Source organism: Maylandia zebra, linkage group LG19 (genome assembly GCF_041146795.1).
Source record: "Maylandia zebra isolate NMK-2024a linkage group LG19, Mzebra_GT3a, whole genome shotgun sequence".
NCBI classification, from domain to species: domain Eukaryota; kingdom Metazoa; phylum Chordata; class Actinopteri; order Cichliformes; family Cichlidae; genus Maylandia; species Maylandia zebra.
In genome coordinates, this window is record NC_135185.1 from 18,260,596 (window position 1) to 18,286,833 (window position 26,238).

The following is a 26,238-nucleotide window of genomic DNA, read 5'->3' on the forward strand; positions in this document are numbered from 1 at the left end:
TTTTTTAATTTATTTTAACGCCAGATTTTAGGCATCTGAACCACATGTGGCTACTACAGCGCGGACAGCGTACGTTTCCTGCGCCAGATGTGCAGTGTCATTCAACCCGGGGAAGGGGGTGAGGGGGTGGGCTGTTTATATCTTTGGAAAACAGACACTGTGTGTGTAAGCTTTATGCTTTTCTGCCTCCTAACCGCCCAGGAGAAGCCGCTTGTCGGAGTGAGCGCGCCGCTGTGGGGCCGCCGTCTCCGTGCGCTCTGACTGGAGGGGGCTGGCTCTCCTGATTGAATCCAGCTGTTGGGAAAGTGCTCGGAGGGGGCCCGTTAATTTGCATTGCTAAATAATCTGTAGCGCCGACAGAGCGGGGAAGAAGCAGAACAGTCCATTTTGAAAAAGCATTCTTCCAACACTTGGTCAATGTACTGGAGCTTCAGCTCGACCAGGCAGCGGTTAATGAAAACCTGGTGTCGGCTTTCGCGTAAAGGCGCATAGTTGGGGGTGGTGGTGAGAGTCCTGCTGAGTAGTGGCGAGGGGATTCAAATTTACGGGTCGTTTCAAATCTTTCCTTTGAGAGAACTCAGTTGGAGTCGTAAACCATGCATTTAGAGGGACGTGGCTTCAGGTTTTGCTCTCCTTCAAGGTCAGTAGTCTCCACTTTATTTTCTCCGCAGGCATCTTTTGCGTAACGGACTTTTTTTTTTCTTTTTTCTTTTCTTTTTTTTTTTTTAAACTTACGTTGCATGTTTGAATGAATATGTGACAAATGCCTGTATCAAGTTCCTGTTTTCTTCTGCGAACTCCTTCCGAGAAGGGCCTAAAAACGTAAAATTTCCTCTTTGCAGGATGCTGACAGCTCTGGTATTTATTCTGCTTTGTGTCCAGCCTGGGCGCGGACAGGTAAGACACCTTCATCCATTTAGTCTAAGGCTGTGATCACTTAACTAAAAAGTTGCTCTGAAACTTACCAAAGCCAATAAAGATGCAAATGCGTCTTTGATGCAAGCTAATATATTTATGCATTATAACATATATTCTTCTCATACTAGTTTGACATCTCAGCAAATTAATGCGTTAAAAAACATGCTCAAACCGCATTTTGATCACTTCTCTTCAGACCTGCACAGAAGGTTTCGCATATGAACCCAGAACAAGACAGTGTATAGGTGAGTGGCATCACTTCTGTTTTTTTTTTTTGCATTGAAAAGTTACATTTATAGAACAAAGAGACGTGTCTGGAATTCAAACACAGTGTGCGCAAGAAAATCAAATCCCAAAGCACCGGGATGGGTTGTAGCACAGATTCACACATGCTCCGGATGCAAGAATGTCCTTATCAGTGCACGGCTCTGTATTCCAGATGTGGATGAGTGCCGTACCATGCCAGATGCTTGCCGAGGAGACATGCGCTGTGTGAACCAGAACGGAGGTTACCTATGCATCCCAAGGAACTTGTACAACCAGCCTTACAGACCGGATCCCATAGTGCCTGAGCCGGTTTACCCGGACCCTTCAGCTGGATTTCCAAACTCTTTCCTCCCATCTCCCCCAAGATCTGTGGAGCCCAGCTACCCAAGAGTGATCAGCACTGCGCAATGTATCCTGGGATATACTCTTGCAGAGGATGGCACCTGTAACGGTTAGTAGGATTCTGCAGTTTGTTCTCACTGGTCTAAGATATTTACTACCACAAGTAGAATATAGTAATGTGTTTTTGAGCTACCCCTGATTTCTTTATATTTTGAGAAGCAAATGAGAAATAATAGCAATAATTTATTAAAACAGAAATAAAGGCACAAATACAGTTTGTACAATTTGAATAAGCTTGAAAGTCAATATTTAAAATGAAAACCTTTATTCTTTACACAGTGTGAAGTCTCTTAGGCCAGATTTCTTGTTATTTCTGTAAGTACTCTTCAGGAATAGTTCTCCAGGCTTCTTGAAGGACATTCAAAGCTCTTCTTTGGATGTTGGCTGCCTTTTGTTCTGTTCTCAGTCCAGATGATCCCACACTGCTTCAGTAACTTTGAGGTCTGGACTCTAGGGAGGCCAATTTATGACTGATAGTATTGTGTGTTCGTCTGTCCAGATATGCCTTTCCTGCATTGGCAGTGTCTTTGGGATCATTGTCATGCTGAAAAATGAATTTATTGTCAACCAGAAGCTTTCCAGATGGTATTTCATGTTGGATTTAATTCTGATGGTGCTTTTCAGTTTTCATAATTCCATCAACTTTGATGAGATCTCCAACACCACTGGTTGAAACAAAGCCCCGAACCATGACAGAGCCTCCACCGTGTTTTACAGATGGCTCACAGGTTACTGTTGTACCTTTCTCCCCAACTCCCTCAAATTTTTCCCTCAAATTGTTGTCAGTTTTAGGGGGGGAATTGGATTCATCACTCCATAAGACCTGTTCCCATTGATTTTCAGTCCAGTTCCTATGTAATTTGACATGCCTCCATCTTTTCTCCCTGCTTCCCTTCTTTAAAGGAAAGACTGCACACCATGCTGAGGTGTGACAAGTTTTCAACTAATAGCTGCTAGTAGTTAATAGTGCAAAAGTGCTTCTTTATGTCTGTCAAACTGCCTTATCTTTGGAATTTCTAGAATTCAACTAAAGAAGTTTGAACAAATTATGTGTTTTTGTGAGACAGGCTGCTGTTAACAAAGTGCCTGCTCAGTTGTCTATGATCTGTAGACAAAACACTGGTTTATCCCTTGAGTTAGGTGCCTTTTTTATGTTTAAATAATTGTTTACATAATTACACAGGTCCATGTTGCCTAACAAACAAACACAAAAAACATTCCTCTGAAAATGTTCATGTGAAAAAGCAGACAATGACCTTCTGAAAGATGGAGAACTGTTGCTCAAGAACCCTTAAAAAAAGGCAAGAAAGTCTGGCCCGTTGGAAGCAAAATATAAGGGAGTGAGAGCCAGCTCAAGACTTTTGCAAAGTATTGTAACTCAACATTGTACTGCAGGTTTTTCAGTCTGATTTCATTCCCCAGTTGTTCTATACGGGGCTGGTCACCTGCTTGAAGCCAGGATTATACTTACAGTTTTTCTTATTATACAACCTTTTTTGTCCATTTGGAGGAAGCCAGTGCAGTCACTACTCTATTTAGAAATGATCTGGTAATTGCTAATGGGTTAAATCCTGATAATCATAGGGTATGTGGTTGTCTGCGCAAATCATCATGTAAAACCTCTGATGACAAAATTAGCATCCATTAGAAATTGATGTCACTTGGATGCTTGCATATTTGCGCATGCAGAAAGTATTAACTCTGGGCTCAGGAGAACTCCCGTAGCTTCGGTTCAGTCATACGAGACTGACTCATAAAAAATTCTGCTGAAAACTTCACAATTCTTCTGTTCAAGCCAATTTCAAAAATGAAGTAAACATTGTTCGAGCCAAGTCTTTTGTTCGTGTTCATCAGAAGTCCCCGAAAGTTCAAAGTTGCTTATTGTTTTCAGTCGTTTGCTTAAATCAGTCTGACAAAGCGCTTGTTTGATTGTTCACGGTGGGTCAACATTTGCACCCATTCATCACAGTGAGGGAATGTAACCACAAGCAGGGTTTAGATCCCAGCCTTTCTATTAAAAACAAACGCACAAACAAACAAAGAAAAACACTGAAATTCAACAACTCTATTTGGGGACTGAAGACGTAATTATTCATAAATTTCCATTAAAATGTGTGGTCATCTTGTAACCTCTCTTGTTAATTACCTTACCCTTTAAGAGGATTCTAACCCCCTAACTGACATAAGAATGTCATATTTGATTTTCTGGAGTATTTTTCTTAACACAATCGCAGCTTTTCCCTTTGCTGCCACTCTAATGCATCTTTAAAGTTACTTCAGGCAAGTTATGAAGTCAAATTTCAACCAGGATCCCTGTGGATTAGCTGATCAGAAATCACCTGGCAAATTTCATCATAGGGCGTGAAGTTACTGCACATCTGCAAGTTGCTTTGCAACCCATCTCTGCCAAAGCTCATTTTTATACTGTCTCACTGCTTGCAGGAGATATAAGGGTGGAAGGTGTCTATCCGCGGCTGCAGCTGTTTCTGGTCTTGAGGCTCTTAACTGGATTTCAGCAGTGGCTGAAAAATTTGAATGTTTTGCAGAATACAGTCTTGACATCTGCCACCTGCTGCTGTTTATCAGATATTAGAGTCAAGCTATGAACGAGGTAACATCAGTGGGAAAAGATAAAGAATAGGAATTCAGTGTGGTTAAAATCCAGAGAAATACATGAATCCATCGCATCACAGGGACAGATGTTTTTTAGTGTTTTGTGCCGCAGCCTGTCTGCTGTCACCCCACCGACCCAGAGGCCCATTTAACGTTTCAAAGCGAATAAATGTCATCTTTTTTAATTGAGCTGTTTCAATTTCACAACTTCAAGAGTTCCCAGCTGTTAGATAAACACTTCACAAACTTTCCTTGGCGGGTCTAGCAGGGACAAGCTGTTAAAAAATGGGTTCCTTAAGGTCCATTTGGGGTGTTTTCCTGTCATTTTGGATAAATTAGCCATGACTGTGCTGGGAGGAGGAAAATGTACATATGTGGTACAGTTTTCCCCCTCCAAAGAGAGCTCTAGAAGTTCGCTCATGGACAAATATGGACTTTTTTCCCCTCTTTGTAGGGGAGAAGGTCTGTGAGGGAATCAGCTCGCAACATTGTTTGGGTAAACTACACTATGTGAGTGCCAAAAATGAGGTCATATGCTGCCAAATTTGTGCCCAGGCCAGGGCAAGAGAACAGGCATGCCTCTGTGGAGGCAGCGACTCAGCACACCCCTGAAGGCTGGCACACTGTGTGTGCAGTGATGTAATTAGTTGCTGATTGATGCTGCTGTGGGGCAGAAAATACACAGACTGCGACTTCCCGTCTGAACCTGCAACAATTGTGGTTTTGTTTCTGAGTTAATGGTATGTCAGTGTTTCAAATGGAACCAGTCTGGGGGAACAATAGAAATGATAAGCTTCATCCTGAAGGTGTTGAATACGGTTGAGCTTTCACTCTATTTAACCACACTATCTCTAATAAATGGACCATAATAAAAGTGCTTACAGTTTACTTTCTAGACAAACACACAATAATTAGGATAGATGAGGATAGATCAAATTAACATTATAAAAATGACACCTGCTGAAAATCTGTACAAAACTGTCACTGCTTAAGCACACTTTTTATTCTCTACCAAGTAAAAAAAAAAAGAAACCATTAACGTTCAGATGCTGTGCTTTTCATCCCACTAGAGACTGTAATATTCATTACAGCTCATAACTCAGTTTTAGGGATTTTCAGGTTTTTACTGGAGTCCAGGGATTTACATGCTCCGTTGTGCCTGGAGAAAAGTATCCAGCCTTATGCACTTTCGAAACCAGTGGGTCAACTCAAAAATGCACAACAGCTCATCTTTTAACAGAGCATTTTTCTGGTAGTGAAGCTATAAACTCTTATCCTTTATAATATTTTCATTGGAATCTTGATAAAGAAAAGCAAGCTGGTTTTGTGTCACTTACTGTTATTTTGAATCAGTTTGTGCAGCCATATGTGGTCAAGATCTTTCTGCACAGGAGTTTGTTTTTTTTTTTGCATCTACATCTGACCCTGTCATGTCTTCTCTGAAGCTGATCAGGGCTGTCAGCAACTCCAAAAACTCGTGGGCAGCTCATAAAACAGCCTATATAAGGAGGTGAACTGAAACGCTCCTGCGGCTTGTGTGTGTATATGTTGGAGATCTGCAGTAAGGTCTACACATGGGGTGCAGATGAGGGGCATTCAGGGAGATTTTCACTGGAAACTGTAAGCAGGTGCCGTGGCTGTGTAGCTTTTGGCCGGTGGCCTAATGCACCGGGTCTCCTCCACCCTCGTGAAGGGCCAGTGGTCCCAGCTGGCATAAAGGGCAACGGTCCCACAGACAGACGTTATCGCTTATCATAGCTGCCTGTTCAAACAAAAAACCAGGCTCCCACCCACTTCCCCCCACCGGTTTTCTAGAGATCGGTGACTTCATTGTCTGAGAACCATAAACAGAAGTTGGAATTTGCGATTTGTCGTATCCTCATAAGGGCATTATGATTTAGTGTGTGAGCTGCTCCAGGGGCGTTGATGGAATTCAGATTGTAATCTGAGAAATCTGCAAATCTGTGTAGAAACGATCATAAGCGCTGAAATGATAACTGTTTGGTTAAGAGTTTGGGTTTTTTTTAAGCACAGGGCGATGAAACTCTGAGTGTTGGATAAACTGATTTTCAAATAGAAGATTGCTGGTGCAATCTTCAAGCCAGCAGGAAAAAGTTCCCTAGCTGATGTGCTTTCGAGCAAGGCACATGAGCATCAAATCCTGCATTGGAGTTAGTCAATAAAAGGTGAGGTGAAGGCTAAACCTAAATGTTTGGAATCAAATCTACTGACGTCCGAGAAGTGCAAAAAGCATAACTCCCACATGGAAATCAGTATTATCAGTGTGCTTTTATCTCATCTGTTTACTTTGATGTCATTTTAAAAATATCCATGCCTCACTTTATGAAATACTTTAGATGATACGTGATACTCTTCTCCTAACTCTCAATAAACTTTGAAAGTGTCTCTCTGGGTGTTACTTTTGTGTAGATTTGAAGGGCTGGCTGCCAAATGTAACAGAAAAACATGTTTTTTGTGTTAATGTGCTGAACTTTTTTTTGTTTTATGTCGCTTCTGCCTCTTTGAGCGTCCTTTTTAATTTTGTTGAATTTTGTTAATTTTTTCTCCTCTTTTTTTTTTCTTTTTTTTAATTGCAGACATTGATGAATGCGAGACAAACTCTCACCACTGTAACCCCACCCAGGTCTGTATCAACACAGCAGGTGGCTACACATGCTCCTGCACTGAAGGTTACTGGCTCCTTGGTGGACAGTGTCAGGGTGAGCCAGTTTTTCCCTGAAACTTCTTTAAACATTAGCATATATTAACAATACACTTTACCCAATGGGATTCACATTGCATCACTGCAAATACTCTACAAAGTGAACTCAGAGTCAGTTTATTATTGTTCAGCCATCGCTCAATTTTGCCATTACTTTGTGCAAATTATCAAATGAAGGGAAGCTAGGAAAACAAGCACTGAGCATTTTAATTCAATATTTTCTGGAATTACCAAGTGATGGAAAAGCTTTGATTTTCTTCTTCAAGCACTAATAAATGCAAATGTAGTCTTGGACATGCAAAACCAGCAATCTATTATATCTTAGTACTAACACTGTAAAAAGCATAGATCAGAGGTCATGTCAATTTTTATGATCACTGTCGGATAATGCAGAAAAGTCCCTGCATGTACTTGTCCTCATTTAGAAAAGAAGAACAGCGCCCTCCTCATGCTTTGTGGTGCAATGCAGCTCAGCAGAGTCTGTTCAAATCAAAACACTAATCGTATATTTACTTACAGTAAACTTGCCTACAGCACAATATGTATTATGGTCAGTGACTACCTTCTACTTAAATTTTCTTCTTTTTTTTTCTTTTTTGGTACCAGATATTGATGAATGTCGCTATGGTTACTGCCAGCAGCTGTGTGCCAACGTGCCCGGCTCATATTCTTGTTCCTGTAATCCTGGCTTCATCCTCAATCCAGACAGCCGGACCTGTCAAGGTAAACACATTCACAAGCACCGGGCCACGGCTTTACAACAGGAAAAGAAACACCTGTATATCGTGTACCAGTGTTGTCAGCTTCCAGCTTCTGTTGTTCCAGATGTGGATGAGTGTGCAGATGAACCTTGTAGTCATGGCTGCTTGAATACCTACGGGTCCTACATGTGCAACTGTGACGAAGGATTTGAGCTGGCATCTGATGGTACTACTTGCATTGGTGAGGAAGATTTTATTCTTTTGATATATCAATATTAATCTATCTTTGAAGCAGTGTGAATAATTGAGTCGGTAAAGAACCAGAAACTGAGATGCATTTTTGTAAAAAGGAGCAAAAAGTTGTATGACAGAGGTGAATTGAACAGAATAAAAATGTTTGCTTTGGCAGCAGGATCACAGAGAGCAGGTGTGCTGTATGAGACTAGTTCCAGTTTATCACAGGCTAGGTCGACACAGTTTAGAAAGAGCAAGCTGCATGACTGACACCGTGCAAAACATGCAGACTTCACTCAGACATATTGAGGCGGGCTCGGTTGAGCTTGAACACTGAACACTGTTGGTGCTGATGTCCTTTTCTGATAGGTGTTAATTCTGTTTCTTGCTTCGTGCAGACTTGGATGAGTGCAGTTTCTCTGAGTTTCTGTGTCAGTACAGATGTGTCAACATCCCCGGTTCTTACTCCTGCATCTGTCCACCTGGATATTATATATATGAGGACGGCAGGAGCTGTGAGGGTAAGAAGATGAGGAACTCTCACACAGATACATCATTTCCTAACTGAATGCATTAGTTTATGTGATAAAGTTATTATTGTTATCAGTTAAATACTTCTCTTGACTCAGGACACATGCATCTATTTTTCTTTAATATCAACATTGTTGAAGCTTCTTCTTCTTCTCTCGTGATGATTATGTTTAAACTGACTTTGATTGTTGTGTGTTTGATTCTTAAAGATGTCAATGAATGTGACACTGGTAACAACACCTGTACAACAGCACAAGTGTGTTTCAATTTCCAGGGAAGCTATACATGCCTGAATCCTTTACAGTGCAACCTTCCTTACATCGAAGTTAGTGACAAGTGAGTCTTACTTCTTCGCTTTCTCTAGACGCCTTTTAACACCAAATTCTAAACTGTTTCACTGCTTATTTGTTTAAAATATCCTCTAAAGCTTAAAGTGACCGTGTCTCCTCCTTGGCAGTCAGTGTATGTGTTCAGCTGAGAACCCTGCCTGCAGGGATAAGCCCTTCACCATTTTGTACCGACACATGGACATGTCGTCGGGGCGCAGTGTGCCTGCAGATATCTTCCAGATGCAGGCCACCACGCGCTATCCCGGCGCCTTCTACATCTTCCAGATAAAGTCGGGCAACGATGGGCGAGAGTTTTACATGAGGGTACGTTTTTCAGAGACCCATCAACAGAAGATATGGCAGATGGAAGACTTTAGTGCACTATATTAATGCAAAGTAACACAATAAATGAAAGTGGGCCCCCACTCCTACAGAAACTCAAACTCTATAGATGGGGAAATTCAAGGAAACTGCAGAACTAGGCAGGAAAGGAAATGACAGTAGTGTTTGGTTGTTAAAGAATGCAGTCCAGAAACTCCACAGCTGTGACTGTTTAGTTACCAAAGATGTTTCCAAAATCAGTCTTGGACTTGTCCTAGATGATGATAATTCACCAGCTTAATAGTGAGAAAAACATATTAGAATCACTGCAAAGAAGATACCATGCGACGCAAGAAAATCTCCTTTTTATTGTATTGCATTTATCTTAAAGGTTAAGTAATGCAATGCTTGACATTTATCTAAAAAGATGAATGAATACAAATGTATTCATAATGAAATACTGAAAACAACTGAAAGAATTATGTAAGTGCATTACAAAAACTTTTGTCTAAAAGATACATTTAATGTAATCCATCTTATTGATTCAGTAATATGATATAATGTAACAAAATAGGCGTTTGATCTGAGATTTAAGTAAGACCACCTGGAGCACCTTTCCTTGTAATGCTTTATTATTTCCATCTAGTATTGGCACTTATCTAAGTGAATAGTATCAGCACTTCCTCGTATCATTACACAGTGAGATGATCGGGATTTGTTCACCCACAGCACGGAGTGACATGTAACCGAAAATACAACAAATAATTACACAAAGTTTTTGATCTTCATTCTAATACAAACCATATTCTCTCCCAAAATTGGGACATTGCGTAAAATGTCAATTAAAACAGAATGCAATGATCTGAAAATCCAATAAGCCCATATTTTAGTCATAATAGAACATTGAAAACATGACATTTTAAATTTAGACCTTTTGCTATTTCGAAAAAAAAAAAAAGAGTTCATTTTGACTGTGGTGGCAGTAACATGTCTCAAAAAGTTGGAATGGGGGTAACAAAAGGCTGTAAAAGGAAGTGGTGCTAAAAAGAAACAGCTCGAGGAACAATTCGCGACTAATGAGGTTAATTAGGAACAAGTCAGCTGATGTTCTTTTTATACCCAGAAGTAAATGGACAGAGGTTGACCAATCTGTAAAAAAGTACATGTGACTTACTGGCTGAAAACACTAGAGTATCGTGAAACCAAAAATACGAGGACTTCTGAGCAGTCCAACATCCTCCATGAGACAAGAATGGGACAACATTCCTCTCAAAAGTCCAACAGCTGGTCTTCTCGGTTCCCAGATGTTTACAGACTGTTGATAAAAGAAGGGGGGCTGCTACACAGTGGTAAACATAGCACTGTCCTTTTCTGAGATGTGTTGGTGTCATCAAATTTAAAATGAGCTCATAAGTGATACATTTTCTCAGTTTAAGCATTTGACATGGTTTCTATGTAGTTTTATGAGTAAAATGTGGGTTTATGAGATTCTCGAATCATTGCATTCTGTTTTTATTTACAGTTTGCACAGGACTGATTTGACGTTTTAAAATAAGGACTCGAGTTTGTGCTCAGAGACGGAAAGAAAAAGATGGTAGTTTTGATCCTGGGCTAAAGTTAGGGTTAGATCTTTTTTTTTGTAGCTGTGATTATGATCAAATTCTAGATACACTTCAAAGAAATATCAGGTGTTTAGATAAGATTGGCTACGGAATACCATTTATTTTGAATAAATTATAAATATATATATGTGTGTACCACAGGTTTAATGAGTTGTAAGAACCTGACAATGCAGAGTGCACCCAGCAGATGGTGTAATGTATCTGAGAAGCTGAGTTTGATCAGAAACTGCTAAGTTGGCTTTCTAAACAAGTGTGCTCTTGTTTTATTTACTGGAAGTTGTATAACCAGGCACTGAGCCACGTGTTTCTTCCGCTGTGTGCAGTAGTGTTTCCTGTAATTCATTCCTCACATTCCCCTTTTGTCTCTGTCCTCTTTCTCTTAAAGCAAACCAGTAATGTGAGCGCCACGCTCGTCTTATCGCGGCCAATCAAGGGGCCGAAGAAGGTGGTGCTGGACCTGGAGATGGTCACGGTCAACAATGTCATCAACTTCAGAGGCAGCTCCATCATCCGTCTGACAATATTTGTATCAGAGCATCCGTTTTGAGGGTCCCAAATGAACTTCATTGCCACAAAAGAAAGTCAAGCATGAAGCAGCTGTTTTCACCTGCAGCTGATGTAATAGTTTGCTTGTTGCCCCCCTTCCCCCCTCATTATGTCACCTTCGGTAGAGACACAACAGGACTCCGCTGAGAACAGCTGACGGGAAGACTTTCCCGTGCTGGAATCTCCACCCTTGTTTAATAGACACTGAGCTTTTACGACTACGATATTGACTTTCAACACACAAACCCACGCACACACAGACATGCAGGGATATTTATGGTGTACAATTTCAGAGGACGACCTGACAACAGCAACATCACGGAGAATCGGTGTATATACACACGAGCTCGTCCATTTGTCTGTGAACCTTCATCCCTTCACATAAGCTGTGAGTTTTATGTTGTCATTTCCTCTCAAGTGGCATCTGATCTTAGCTGACAAGAGGAGAGCCAGTTATCCGAAGCAGAAGTGTAAATGTGCATTTTACAGAGGCAGTATTTAAAATGATGTAACAACAAGTCATTAATTGAATTATTGATCACAGTTTCTTTTTGACCAATAAACTTCTTCACCACACAAACAGCTGTCCCTGGCATGAGGCGGCTCCCAGACTAATGCATCACCTGGTTTTGTGGATACTCTGGGGAATTTGGGATGGGGATTTTTTTTGGCACTATAACAAAATGTGGGATTATATCAATGCATTTTAGGGGTCACTTTAGCAAAAACTCCTGAAACAACAGCTAATTTATGGATTATAATGTGGGACTGTGATACATTTTGAATTACTGCATTTACACATATATACAAAAGTGTCAGTTTGGGATAAGTATGGGTTGATAGCAGCACTTATTTGGGTATCAGAATTTGTGAAAAGGGCATATAATAAACCATTGGGTGCTATACCATGTGAGGGTTACTTAATATGGATGTTATAGCAACACTTGATTTGAATATGGGGAACCACATTTTTAACACCTCTTGTAAATTTTTTCAGGGTCTAAACTGTTAATAGATTTGAGGGGTGACTGAGAAAATTTGCGTGATTTGGGCACACATGACGGTTTTTAGGTATATAAAGAAAAAAATGTATATATTTACATATCAGCAAATGTTTTGCAATCAGCGAATTCAGTCTACATTAATTAATCGGTGGGTAATATGTCAAGTATAGGCGACTTAGAAGGAAAACAGTAGCTTGAGAAAGTTATGACGTGTTTTCTTTCAATTTCTTATTTGCGTCATTGTTATCTCAGCAAGGAGCCGTAAATCTGTCAGTAAGCGCCGATCCCGGGAGATGGCCAAGTTCCTGCTGGGATGATGCACACAATGCAAACATATCGACCGAGGATGAAAAGAAACAAATGACAGTGAGCACACAGCGATAAGTGAAAAACAAAAAGGTAATAATAGAAAGCGCTGTGATCACAGCTGTTCGGGGAAGGAAGCGCGCGCCACTGTCAGTCCGGGAATGACAGAGGAGAGAAGCGTGGGCGGGAGTAAGAGAGGGAGGGATCCAGACCTGTAACGAAAGTCAGCCTTAAACCTGAGCTCGGTGGCATTTCTCTCCCGCCTGCCGGTGAGTGTGAACCTCAGGCCTGGGTGGTCGAAGCGGATCCTCTTTAAATGAAAACAAGGCGTCGGTAAGTTTATTTTTTATAAACTTTTTTTGTATCTGTGTTTTGTTTGGTAAGTTAAAGTGATGTTTGATGATATGCTATTTTTAGCGTGCGCCATAGGGAAATTCCTCCATCCACTGGCAGCCCAACTGGTTTATTAAATAACTAGTTATTAAGTTTTAAGCGGTGAGTTAATCAATAATCCCGGTTAATCAAAGCCCCCTGAAGAAAGTCATGGCAGTGAATGTAGTTGTTTGTTTCTGGGGACTAGAATAGTTGTAGAAGTGGTGTGGAATGACTGAACTTTCTTATGTTTATGTGTCTTATGATTTTTTTTATGTGCTCCTAATTTGAGCATATAACAGATAACATATATTTTTTAATGTATCCGATTTATAAAGTGTGGTCACACCATAGCAACAGGTACTTATACCACATTTAAGCACTGTCAAAAAATGACATGTTACCAAATTAAATTTGGGGGTGATATGAGGGGACCTTGAGATCTCAGATCATATCAAAGAGTGGAATTCAACAGATATAAAATAGCCTACCACACTGTGGCAACTGCAGAGCAGGTAAACAAGTTCAGCACATTTTGGGGACTTTCCTAAAATTTATTAGACTTGTGCAAGCGGACTATTTGTTTTAAAGGTGGTGACTGCGGCTCAGGAAGCAGAGCAGGTCATCCACTTATTGGAAGGTCACTGGTTTAATCCTGGGTACCTTGAGTCTGCATGCTTGCATGAATGTCAGAGTAACTCAGTGACTGAGGCTTACAGATCAAAGTGCTTTGAGTGTTCAGTTAGATTAGAAGTAGCAAACCCAGGTCATTTTGGCATGTTCCATGAATAATTTTTGGCTTTGGCTTTTCATTGTTATCCACCTTGTTACTGTTTACCATGCAATCTGCAACTTCCACTTACTATTTCAACATTTAAATATTTCCAGATTCAGCCATGGAGTGCATCAAAAACTGCTGCAAGAACTTCATGAAGAAGAACGAGCAGGAGCGGGAGACCCAAGGTAAGCTGCCGTCCTGCACAGATGTGTATCAGACAGGTTTCAACAGACCTACTTGTGTCTCACTGAATAATATCTTCTGTTTTAAAGTGATTGCACTGAAGATGCCCCCTAACACGGCAGCAGCCCCAGGACCAAATGTATCTGAAGATTACTTACTTTCCAAGATGCCCCCAGACGGCAGAGAGGTTCCGTTTGTTGTGCCGACCTATGTCCAACCAAGCTACCCTAATTTACAGGCTGAGCCACAGAGTACGTACTTGTATCAGTTAGTACATTTTAAGTCTTAAGGTGTGTATATGATTTAAAGAATCAAACAGTGGTGATCCAAATTAGTTATAGCGTGTGAGAGGATAGTGATGACTTATAGGATGGGCTGGTAAATAATGATACTTCCAGTAATGAGACTGAACTGTTGGTTTCGGTTCTGCTTCATATCAATATTTAAATATTTGCAGTCTGCCTTAAGAGTTATCCTAAAAGCAAAACATATAAATTAACAGACAAATTATAAAATAAAAACTGCTGTTTGTACCTGTTTTATTTGACTGGCTGTACTAGAATGTGAGTTAACAAAAATGACTTTTGCTGGTGATTGTTTGCCAAATCTGGCTCATTTGGGCTGAATTCCTTCTAAATGAAGCCGAATTTCTGCTCAACTCAGCCCACGTCTACACTCAGATTCCAGGGAATATCACAACAAAACGTATGACTACGCTGACTTGGAAGTTTACACCTGGGGTATGATCAACTAGTGCAGGATCCTACTGCCAAAAGTGGAAACATTTACTTTTAATTTTAATTCACTCTTAAATTCAACAAGAAGCCCCACAAGACAGATAAGTGAAAGTTACATAACATGCCTCAACTCAGGGTTAGTTTGACGCAAAGGCTACGGCAAACAAACAGAATCTAAGCTGCAGTAAATCTATCTCAGGGGTTATTAAGATATTATCGGCTCTCTTCAATGCACTGAAGTGAAGGCACTTTGTTTCTTGATGAATAGCTATTCATACTTGTTAGAGATGCAGAGAACAATAATGTGCTTGAAGCATGATAACAACCAGCTGCGCTGTTTGCTTGCAGGTTCAGCCCGGTGCACATATGCAGCAAGGAAGGCAGAGCTGGTCAGCACCACTCCCTTCATCTACTACCCTGAGTCCTTCTTCCATCAGGGTCACATGGCAGAGCACATCTCCCCCGGCTCGAGCCGCCGAGACACAATGAAGAAGAGAAGCTTTGGTCCACAAAGCCCAGGTACCAAATACCAGAAAAAGTGGTATTTTGTTGTTTAATATGAAACACAACAGACTGAATACCTGTCCGAGGTGTACCCCATACCCACCTCTCGCCTAATGGCAGCTGGGACAGGCTCCAATTCCAACATGATCCTAAATTGGATAAATGGAAGAAAACGGATGGATGAAAGGAATATGAAACAAGAATTTGGGCATGATTTAACTAAAATTGTGGTAAACATATTAAATAATGACAAAATTGGACATAGACACATGTTTCATCTTAGTACTGAGCAGTTTATTCAGTAGTTTACTGAGCTCTACTTGAACTCATCAACAGATTGCTGCAGAGTGAAGCATGAAAACCAGAATTATCTCAGGATTGAAACAGCTTCAAAACATCTTTTTATCTTTTTTCCCAGGTTGGAATATGAAGTTAGGTGGCCAGGAGCGACTGAGCAGCTCCATGTTTGATTTGTCCAACCCCCAGGGTCACATGCAGGTGAGACCGTCCTCTATCTAATCTGTATTCACACAGAATTCTCACCTTGTCTCAACCTAGACTAAATATAGTTTTTATAGTTTCCACTGTCCTCAGCAGCATAGTGGAGAATTGCAAACAAGGCTCAGAAGCTGGTATTTTGATTTAAGCAGCAAAGAGTGTAATGTGTACTGTGTAATGCAGCTACCTCTATATTTACCATACAGACATGAGATTGGTATGACTCCTGTCCCATAACACTTGGTAGAAAAAAGAAGTGAGAATAAGTGTTCTGAGATTAGTTAAGCCAAGTAGTAGTTATCAACTGATCTGACAATGAAATAAAGATGAAATCTTCTTTAGAGGATGTTTACAGTCGCGTTTAGTTATGTAACTGTGTAATTTATTTAGGTAGTAGACCTCATTTAAAGCATTCAGTTACCTTCAGTCTCAACTAATAATCTATGGCTAAGATAAGCCTATAATTTTGTTTTAAAATTACGACGATGAATTTGAAAGTCGTGATTCATTTTTGGGCTTATTCTTCCACTTTAGTAGCTATGATAAAATCTACTTCCACATGTGATTCAGCTCCAGCTGTTTTGATTGAACATACCTGTTGATTGCCTTTGATAAAGTGGCCATTTATCAGTAATGCCAATTTAAAAAAAGACCAGGTTGGGTTGGATTTCTTTGTTCAATAAAGGATGTGGTGTGATACACCTGTCATCAGCTCCTTGTTACTTTACATAAATAGTTGACTGTCTCTTACAATCAATCTAGTCACTCCCTAAACCTAAATAAACATTACAAAACCTCATTCAGAGCCCACGGTGTGAAAAATGTCAGAGCAGTTTCTTCCTGGGAACTAACACAGATACATTTCTGTGCATTTCTTTTGGCTTGATGGCTCACTACGGCATCCATTGCATGCACAACTGCAGTTAAATTAGCATAGCTGTTTAGTTTGACACCATCATGAGCAAACAAAAGTTTTATAGGCAGAAAATCCAGAGGATACTGCAGGGCAATCACAGGGGAGCTACACACCACATCATACTATGTTTTTTCTCCATTTTACTCTAAATGGCACCACAATTTATAAAATGAACAACATTCTTTGTAAAAGAAAACTTAAACTGATGAGCCAAAATATGAACTTTTTAGAAGGTTTGAGCCCCTTTATGTGTGGTTTAAAACAAACACAGGATTTTATAAAAAGAACATCAAACAAGTCAAACATGGTGGCGGTAGTGTAATGCTTTGCTGCTTCAGGACCTGCTAAAGTTCATGTGGGTTATGTAATAGCACAATGATCTGAAAGTAAGTGCAGCAAGTCCACCTACGAATGTTAAAAAACACACACAAAAAAAGCAAAAAAAAAAAAAAGGACTGACCTTGTCAAAATCTCAACTAAAATCAGATTGAGATGCTTTAGCCTGACCTTAAATGGGTCGTTCACACTCAAAAACTCCTCCACTTTGGCCTCTTTAAAGCAATTCAGGAAAGCAGAACGAGCCAAAATTCCTACACAATGATGCGAATGACTCATTTTGAATTATGACAAACACTTGGTTGCAGTTCTTGGTGCAAGGGTGGAACAACCAGTTATTGTTTTAGAAGCAATTACATTTCCACACAGGGCCAGGTAGGTTTGGATAGCTTTTTACCCCTAATAACTGAAATTGTATTCTTAAAATTTCTTTAATGATAAGTGTGACACATTTGCTAAGAAAAAAAGGGGGTGTGGGATCAAGAAGGGGGAAACTGCAGAAAGTCTGGTCTCACACGTGTCGTCTGTTCTGTTTTCCTTGCAGCGGTTTGAGTCCCTCAGCAGTGCATCCTCCAAGATGAGCTCCATGACAAGCAGCCTGGGTAAACATCATACAAACAAACCTTTTTGTTCTAGCAGTTTCCCAATGTAAAAAGAAAAAGTGACTTTCAACCTTAGTTCCTGATATATAATGTTTCTGGCTTTTTCATACAGCCAAGCAAATCATTTTTGGGACAAAGGCACAGTTTTTGAAATTAAACAATCAAGATGTGACTGAAGTGGAGACTTTTAAGGGGTTTAATCAAAATGTAGCATTTACTGTTTAGGAATTTTCAGAGGTTCAAAAGTAGCTGGAAAAACAATTATAATCCCAAATATAAGGATTGTTTTTAATATCACAATTAAAATAATTGCTTGAAATTTAGAACTCATGGACATCACCAATTTCTGTGTTTCCTCCCTTGAGATGCTCCTCTCACCCTTTAGTGCAGCAATCTTGAGTTACTGTGTGTTTGTAAATCTTTCTGCCTTGAGTTTTGAGTTTAACAATTGAAAAGCATCATCTTTAAAATCTTTAAAACATCATATTATACAGTACATAAACTCGTATTTAAATGCTAACGCCACATCCTGCTGTCTGTTTCCAAATGTTGCAGAGTCTGTCACCTTGTCTGGGGATGAGCGCGAGTTGGGGAAGGTGTGTGTCCGGCTGAACTATCAGGAGGCTCTGGAGCAGGTGTGGATCACCCTGGTTCAGGTAAGGTTACATGCAGTATGGAGGAGGGGGATTCAGGGACAAAAAGCCCTATTGTGGTCACTGGTAGCATTTCTCAATGGACCCTCTGTGCGTCCAGAATACAGCTCTCCTTTAGCTCCTCTCAATGCTCTATTAACTCCGGCTCAGACACTCAGAAGGAAAAGTTCCTCTAAGGGAACTGAACTGTCCTGACTGACGTTACAATAGTTCCAACATCGTCTAAGGAAGTGTATGTTTATTCAGAAATCAAAACCCTACACTAAATAAACTTCTACTGCAGATATGTACTCTAACTCCACAAGGTGTACTCTTCTGCCAGCTTTGATTTGGGATTTGTTGTTGGTTTGGGTTTGTTTTTTATCCTAAGGTCACATTAGTGGCACTTGATCTTGCCACTAATGTCTGGCCTGATGACTTTCTTAGAACAAAACCTGAACTGTTTTTTTTTTTTTTTTTTCATCTTTTGTTCCAAGTAGAGCGCCGTGGATAAAACCTTTGTTGTTCTACACACAGACTGAACCACATCTTCTTTTTTTAACAGTGCTCAGACCTCAACCTTCATCCGGATGGAGGGGAGCAGCAAATGATTGGTTTCAAATCAATCATTACCACCCCCAAACCCATACAGTTCAAGAGCTCAGTTAGAGAGTACTGTCAGGTATTGATGCTGTTTATATTTATTAAGTTTTTATAGGCCCTTAAACCGCTATTGCAGAACTGCCTAATCTCTACTTTAACCTTTCTTTGCTTTCAGGATGTGTCCTTCATGGAGACCTTTGTGTTTGCGCTGCATCTCCAGCTGTTGCGCTGCAGTGCCCTGGTGCTGCGACTGCAGACACACAACCCCAAAAAACGTACGGTGGCAGAGTGTGTCCTTTCCCTGCGACACCTCGGTTCTCAGGAGACGGAGCACTGGCTTGAACTCAACCCTCCGTCTAAATCTTCGGTAGGAGTTCACTACATTGTTCATTAGGTGGGCCTGTAGCGCTGAAGCTTGGTTTACAGAGTCTGTTTGCTGTTTCCATGATGCTTTCCATCACTGATGTGTTAAATAGTAATACAGGACAATGAAAGACGTATACAGAGAGAGAAAGTTGTTATTCTGTATCTATCTCTGCCAATCTTGTTGCTGTTTTAGGGCAATGTTGCATCAGTACTTTGCATGAATTCTGCAGCTGTTTTTACTTTTATGTTAGCTCTAAGTTTTAGATAAGATTGTAACTTATTTGAAAGCAAAGAATAAGAAAAGTGTTAACTACCATGTATGTGATTTGTACCTGGCCACAACTTTCCAACTCCTTTGGCCAAGAGCAAAAACTCTGTGTGGGAATTTCCTGGATTTTTACTACCTATTCTTCACCATTTCCTGTGTTGGCTGCTTTCCTTTGTCACTTCTTTTTAAAAGTATAGAAAATAAGGAGAAAGTGCTATAGGTGCCTCATAAAACTGTCCCCATGATGCATGGTAGTCCACTGACACACACTATCCTCTTGGCCTGAACAGAAAAATATTAATGCTGTGGCTGAATTTGTTGCATAATCACAGGAAAAACAGAAATGGAATTCATTTTTCAGGGAATAAGGAAACAGGCTTTAACAATAAGAGAGTAAAAAGCAGAAAGCATGTCCTGGAAATGTGAGACATGGAAAGTAGGTCAGACCTTAAATCACTTTACCAGTGCAGAGTGGTTTTGTTGATAAATGGATTTATGTCTGGCCAGTGATGGTAAAATACAAACTGTCTGTATAGTTGGAAAATCAGAGGGTGACTCATCATTAGATTTCAGAGGGACAAATTGATTCACTCGGTTATTTTACCCATCTGCTGGACACAAAAGAGCAAAATTGTCCAAATCACTGTCATTCAGAGGGGGGGCTCTTAAGGCTGAAGACAGCTGAACCCAATGAAGAAAAAAAGTAGACTTATTAAGTGGGAAAACTGGTTTGCAGCATGTTTAGGAGTTCTGAGAGCCCATAGTTAGGCCCATAAGTTTTTGGACACTGAAATGTGCTTTGTAGTTTTGCCTCTGTACACCACTGCAGTGGATTTGATCTTAAACAATCAATATGTGATTGAACTGCAGATTTTTAGCTTCAGTTCAAGGGGTTTGGTAAAAGAATTGCATCATCTGTTTAGGAATTACAGCAATTTTTATATAGTCCCCTTCTGCCTACTGATCAAAAATGGACTATTAAGGAGTTTCTTGGTGAGGTAAGGTCTGTCCCTTTATTTTTCTGCAAACCAAAACCTGTCAGAGAGATAACAAGGACTTTAAGAGTGGGCAAGTCACCCATCCATCCATCCATCCATCCATCCATCAATCTTCATCCGCTTTATCTGGGGCCGGGTCGCGGGGGCAGCAGCCTAAGCAGAGAAGCCCAGACCTCCCTCTCCCCAGCCACCTCCTCTAGCTTATCCGGGGGAACACCAAGGCGTTCCCAGGCCTGCCGAGAGATATAATCTCTCCAGCGTGTCCTGGGTCTGCCCCGGGGCCTCCTCCCGGTGGAGTGGGCAAGTCAACAAGAAGAAATAAACTGGCCAGCAAAATAACACCAAAGGGCCTGAAAGCCTGGTTGACCTCATATCTTTATTTAAGAAAAACACATCTTCACAACATCTAACAACGCTAAGAACACACTCAAAGAAGTAGGTTTTATCATTGTTGGGTGTTCATAGCAGGCTGCAAACTACTGGATACACTCAAGAACAGGAAGGTCAGAAAACACCTAATAGAGCCAGCAAAGATCTGGGGAAAAGTCTTAGGACAGAAGAAATTTCTTACCAAGATTAACTTTTCTTTAGCATTTCATGATCCAAAGCTCCCCTACCGCCCAGAATATCTGCCAAACATGGTGGAGGCAACATGGCATGGTGATGTATGGATGTATGAAACAGGGCTACTAGAGTTTATTGATGACGTGACTGCTTATAGAGGCAGAATGGTTACGGTTAGGATGAACTGTGAAGTGTACATGGCTGTGCTCTTTGATACAACCAAATTTTGCAAAACTCATTGCACAGCACTTCATAGTACAAACAGATAATGACCTGACACATCCTGTAAAAGCACCCCAAGAAATGGGATGTTCTTCAATGGCCTAAGCAGTCCACTGACATCAGCCCAACATAGCAGTGTTTCTGTTACTGAAGACAAAACTGAAGGCAGAAAGATCCACAAATAATCAGCAGCTAAAGATGGCTCCAGTAAAAGCTTGGTGGAGCATCTTTAAGAGGAAATGCAGCCTCTGGTTAGGTCTGTGGTTTCTGCAAAGACTTCTCAACCAAGTATTTAAAACATCTCTTGTATTTCAGATTATTCAGCTTGTCCAGTTACTCTCGAGCCTGTGAAAAGTAAAATAAAAAGGCTGTAATTACAGACTAGTTACTGAAATAGTTTTGTTGAACCCCTAAAGTCAAAGCCCAAAATCTGCACTTCATCTTGACTATTGTACAGAAAACAAATGACCAAAAATACTTCACTGTCCCAAAATATCTCATTGTCAAAACTGTATTAATGTCTAAAAGTTGTTAAGAGTGTTGGTGATAATGTAAACATGCTGACATGTTCCCACCTCATCATCTATAGACTATGAGTTTCATCTTATTAGAAGACTACCCTTCAGTCAACTTCGGTAGCACCAAACACAAAGTACAGCTGCTGCTGATGTGATGTCACTTCAGGATATTTGTAGGAGATGAAGCAAAATTGCACTCCATGTAGAAGAAATCAGGTCATTAGGGTTCATACTCCAGTACTACTCCAGACCATGAAGTAAGTTTTGTTCCAGGCTGGCATTGAGGCTGGACTTGCTCTGCAAAGATGCCTGTGAAGCATGATGAGATTCAGTGCGCTGGTGTGGCACTCAGTGTTGACAATATGGTGGAGACGGCAGTGAAGGGGAAAAACCACAACACTGAGTAATGAAAGAAAAGTAACCGTGTCAATCTCTTCTTTGTTTTTAGCTGTTCAACAGGAACCTGTATGGTGTCACTGCATCAGTTTTACAGCTGTTCTTTCAAACCAAACGCCTTATGAGCAACAGTGTTTAACTTGTTTTATTTATTTTGGATTATTAAATGACTCTACATAGCCTCCTTTGACAAACAGCCTTTATATTGTTTTAATTCTTTGAAATATGTCCTGTAACAAGAAAAAGCAGTAAAAGCACCTTGTAGTCTAAAACCTTGTTGATAAGACCAAAAGCATACTCTATACTGTAACTGTAGCCACTTTACCATTATTAAAGCTCAATCTGTTGAAGCTTTCATGTTATGAGTGCAACTAAAACATGCCCTGACAACCTGCACTGACTACTTTAAAGGCAGAACAGTGGTTAAAGCTCCAAATGCGCAAGACTGGAGCTACTTTGGGTCTAATTTACTAGAAAGCAGCTAATGGATTTTTACTTACCGTAATTATAACTTATAAGGTGCAGAAATGTGATGCTCTTATTTGAGGACAGTGGCTCGCAAGAGGTTTATTATTTCTTTCTAAATGTTAGTAAATGTAAAAGCTCATTGACACCATTCTCTTACAGGTGTGCCACTCTGAGCTGCATCTTACTACGTGCTTTCAGCCGGTGAATGGACGCATCCAGGTCCAGGTCCTTGCTGCTCAAAACCTCCCAGTGTCCTCCTCACCGCTCACTCAAGGTACCTGTAAAATACACATCTGTATTTTTCAATATTTAACCCCTAAAATAAGTAGCTTTGTAGCTTTAATGGTAACTTGTCTTCTCTTGCACCTGTCCTCTGAAGCTTTTTTTGTCAAAGTGGAGATGACCCAGTTAGAGGAGGTGACCAAGAAGAAGACCCGAGTGCTCAAGGCCTCTGGAGGTCAGTGTCAGTGGGCTGAGACGTTTCACTTCCATCTGGCCACCTTAGACCACGCCTACTCACTCTCAGTGAAACTCTACAGTCGCAGCTCAGTCAGGAGGAAACAATATCTCGGACAGGTGAGTTTGTCAAGCACCAAAGATTTTACTTTTAGTTATGAGTCCCTTGGTGTATTTTATTAGCCTATTCTTTCATTACTTCTAATATAATGAATACAATTTCATCTATTTTAGCCTGAAAATCAAAATGTTTTTAAGTTATTTGCAACAAACTGAGGAGTTGCCTCCTCTGCGTCTGTGGCAGATTCAGCTGGGACTCAATAGCCCTATTCCAGAGGCTGTGGAGCAGTGGAAGGACACAATGGCTCATCCAGAGAAAGTGGTAGCAGCGTGGCACAGGCTGAGTTCTTCCTAAACCTCTTCTCTCAGCTACTGACATAGTGCTCTCGTGCTGCACATCTCGCTGTGCCTGCTTACTTTTCCAGTTGGCCAGCCACAGTCCTGTACGTTGACATAGTCAACTCTGATTGACCAGACTGTAAACTGCTGAACGTGCTCTCTGGGAAATTTCCACAGAGACAGTGCACGTATTCAGTGATCAGTTATAAATAAGGGTTTCGAACAAAATGTAGATGGTCGAAAGGTTATTTTTTGTGTGTGTGTTTACTGTAGACTAAATGAAGGATATTTCTTAAAAACAGTAGAGCATTTCCTAAATTAACAATTCAATTGCTTAGCATTTAGCTGTACTGTACATAAGCTGTTTTCTGCAAGTTGCATGATGTGGAAGTATCATGCTTTATGAGTCTGCTTCATTTTGCAAAGAAAGTTTACAAGCAGGAGAAAGGTGATAGGAAAACCATATTTACTTTAGTGGTTTCAGACTGTAAAGAAGATTCATCTAATAGTGTAAGGTTGGTGGTATTCTGTATTTTTAAAACCATAGAAAGTCTGCTATTCAGTCACTTATTAACTAAAGATCTTTTAAAATTCTTTTAAAAAAGCCAGAAATATTTAGTGTCATTTATATTTTTTAAAGCAAGCTGGCTAGCATGACGACAGCAGAATGAAATTTCATAGTTTTAGGCATAAAATGAAATATAAAATAATTATAAAACCTACAAAAATAGTATTTTTCTTCTGGTCCTGTGCAAAACTTTTGAGCCACTCATCATGTCTTTATATTTTGCTTCCATGGACTTACTTGTAATTTTAATAGGCTTTCAGACAGCCTTTCAAAGCTTTTCTTTGGACACTGGCTGCTTTTTATTCATTTTTAGTCAAGTTCTTGTACCTGACCAGTTTCAGAGGAGCTTTTATTTTATTTTATTAGGCTCTAACAATGACATATGAATAAATCAGGCACCTAACTTGAGGAATGAACAAGTGTTTTGTAGAAAAAACAATTTTAAGTTGTATCTCTCGGCACTTTACTAAATATTTTTGGAGAAACAAAATGTACTTCCTTTAAAATTCCCTAAATGTGAGCTAGAAGGTTTTCCCTTACCATAATTGAACTTCACAGGGTGTCATGTTACTGGAGAAAACAGCGGCTTCTGTGTCAAACATTAGCTCTGTGCTTCTGATTTTTTTTATATATTGAATGTAAATAAAAAGTGTTGAATGTAAAAGTTTAGTGTAATAAAAAGTTCATATTGTTTGAAAATGTGAAGTGTGTTGATTGAAAAAACAGGTTTAAATACAAGTGGCACATATAAAAAAAAAACCAGACTGGATTACAGCATGTACTGCACATTACACTCGTTACACACACTCTGCAGTACTTATGAGACAAGTCAACAACCATAAACCACTGTGCTACTATTGTCACTTTTTATTGAAGAAGCCTATGATTGAGAGATTGTCAAAGCAAACAGTAAGATAGTTATCCACAGTGTCCTCCCGGACAGGGACATCCTGTTTTTTTCCCCCGATTTCACTGTTATTGGAAAGTAATTTAATGCCACTGCTGTATATGGCCAATTTTATCCTTATCTCTAGAGTGACTACAGAAAGGAACAATTGTCGTTGGTGGAAAAAGGACAACAATTTCCTGTGGCACTGAAATTTTACTCCAAGCAAATGTGCCCAAAAAGAAAGAAAAATAAACAAGTATGTGAATTTCTTTGAATTATTTAATAGCAAGAAATGCTAATTTGCATATGAAATAATCAGTAGCATTTTTGGCATGTGAATTGGTGCCATTTATCATCCCAAAGGGAACTCCTTTCTCTGTTTCAGAAAGCATGAGCTTGACCAGCGATGTGTTCTGTGTAACCAGCTGTGGTCACGCAAACACACACCCACCGAACAAAGAGTCTGTGAACCAAAAAAACAGCGAGTGTTTGTGCTTAAGTGTGTGTGACCAGGACAACCGGGCGCACCACGTGGGCTGACCTGCGTCAGAGCGTCTCACATCCTGGCGTGCCAAAACACATTGTCATTTTATGGAAAATAATGTTTGATTTATGGTTAATGTTACACAGAAGGAAATTCAGACGGACATTTCTTATGTGTTAAAAGGCTTAACGCTCGGCTTTTATCTTAGATAAGTATGTTTGAGTCTGACTTAAGTAAGGTGCTTGTGTCTGAAAAAGCAGGATTTGCTGTTATTGTGTCTTCTGTGTGCTTAACAGATTCCTTTGGCTGCTTGCCATCCCGAGTCCACAGCACATTCCCATTTTCTCATGAATGCATGCTTAACTGTGCAGGTTTTCTCACCTGGGAGACAGCAGAGAGGTTATAGGCGTATAGAATTAAAGAGCAGAGCCTCTCTAAAATCCTGGTGCTTTTCATGAAGCTTTCCAGCAGCTGTAGCCAATCGGTGTCTGCTAGACTTCACTAACTGGGAGTCATTAAACTAAAGCTCTCCATTGTGTTTGTGCTCTTTAGATCATGTTAATTGAATTATGAGAATATGAGAATTTCATTCGATGTACAGGCTGTCCAAGAAATTTGTGCTCTAATTCTGGTCTTTTGTTAGTCTTTAAATTATCACTGAATAGCAGGTTATGTATAAGAGAGTGATCCTCCCCCAAAAAGCCTGAAAAGGCAGTAAAAGTTGTACCAGTTGGTCCAGAAGGTGACATATAGGGGTCCAGGGGCATGCCCTACCTGGATATTTAGTGGAATCTGGAGGAACTTTGCTGTCTAAATTTTTAGGTTTATTTCCCAAAAATATTTGAATTTGAATTTATTTATTTAAAAGGGACAGTGCGGTTTAACATAGTCCAAGTACGAAACATGAAACTGATGTAACGCACATAAGTTTATAGCTATTGCTAATTTTCAACAATTGTCCCTTG

General features: G+C 40.1%; 2 protein-coding genes across 3 annotated transcripts; both read left to right on the forward strand.

Annotated features, from left to right (window-relative positions):
* Positions 1-180: 180 nt before the first annotated feature.
* fbln5 (fibulin 5) lies at positions 181-11,815 on the forward strand. Its single transcript, XM_004539962.4, has 11 exons — positions 181-640; positions 843-897; positions 1,115-1,163; positions 1,358-1,636; positions 6,798-6,920; positions 7,529-7,645; positions 7,748-7,864; positions 8,256-8,378; positions 8,598-8,724; positions 8,846-9,041; positions 11,046-11,815. The coding sequence occupies exons 1-11, from the start codon at positions 597-599 to the stop codon at positions 11,205-11,207; spliced, it is 1,392 nt and encodes a 463-aa protein (XP_004540019.1). The 5' UTR covers positions 181-596; the 3' UTR covers positions 11,208-11,815.
* A 761-nt stretch (positions 11,816-12,576) lies between these two features.
* On the forward strand, positions 12,577-24,599 carry tc2n (tandem C2 domains, nuclear). 2 transcript variants are annotated; one of them, XM_004539963.4, is made up of 12 exons: positions 12,578-12,849; positions 13,777-13,851; positions 13,939-14,100; positions 14,935-15,105; positions 15,509-15,588; positions 17,385-17,442; positions 17,998-18,098; positions 18,640-18,756; positions 18,853-19,044; positions 22,637-22,751; positions 22,857-23,053; positions 23,238-24,599. In XM_004539963.4, the coding sequence occupies exons 2-12, from the start codon at positions 13,785-13,787 to the stop codon at positions 23,346-23,348; spliced, it is 1,371 nt and encodes a 456-aa protein (XP_004540020.1). In that variant the 5' UTR covers positions 12,578-12,849; positions 13,777-13,784; the 3' UTR covers positions 23,349-24,599. The 2 variants fall into 2 exon arrangements, with proteins under 2 accessions (XP_076733733.1, XP_004540020.1); XM_076877618.1 differs by lacking the exon at positions 13,939-14,100 and having other exon boundaries at positions 12,577-12,849.
* Positions 24,600-26,238: the final 1,639 nt, after the last annotated feature.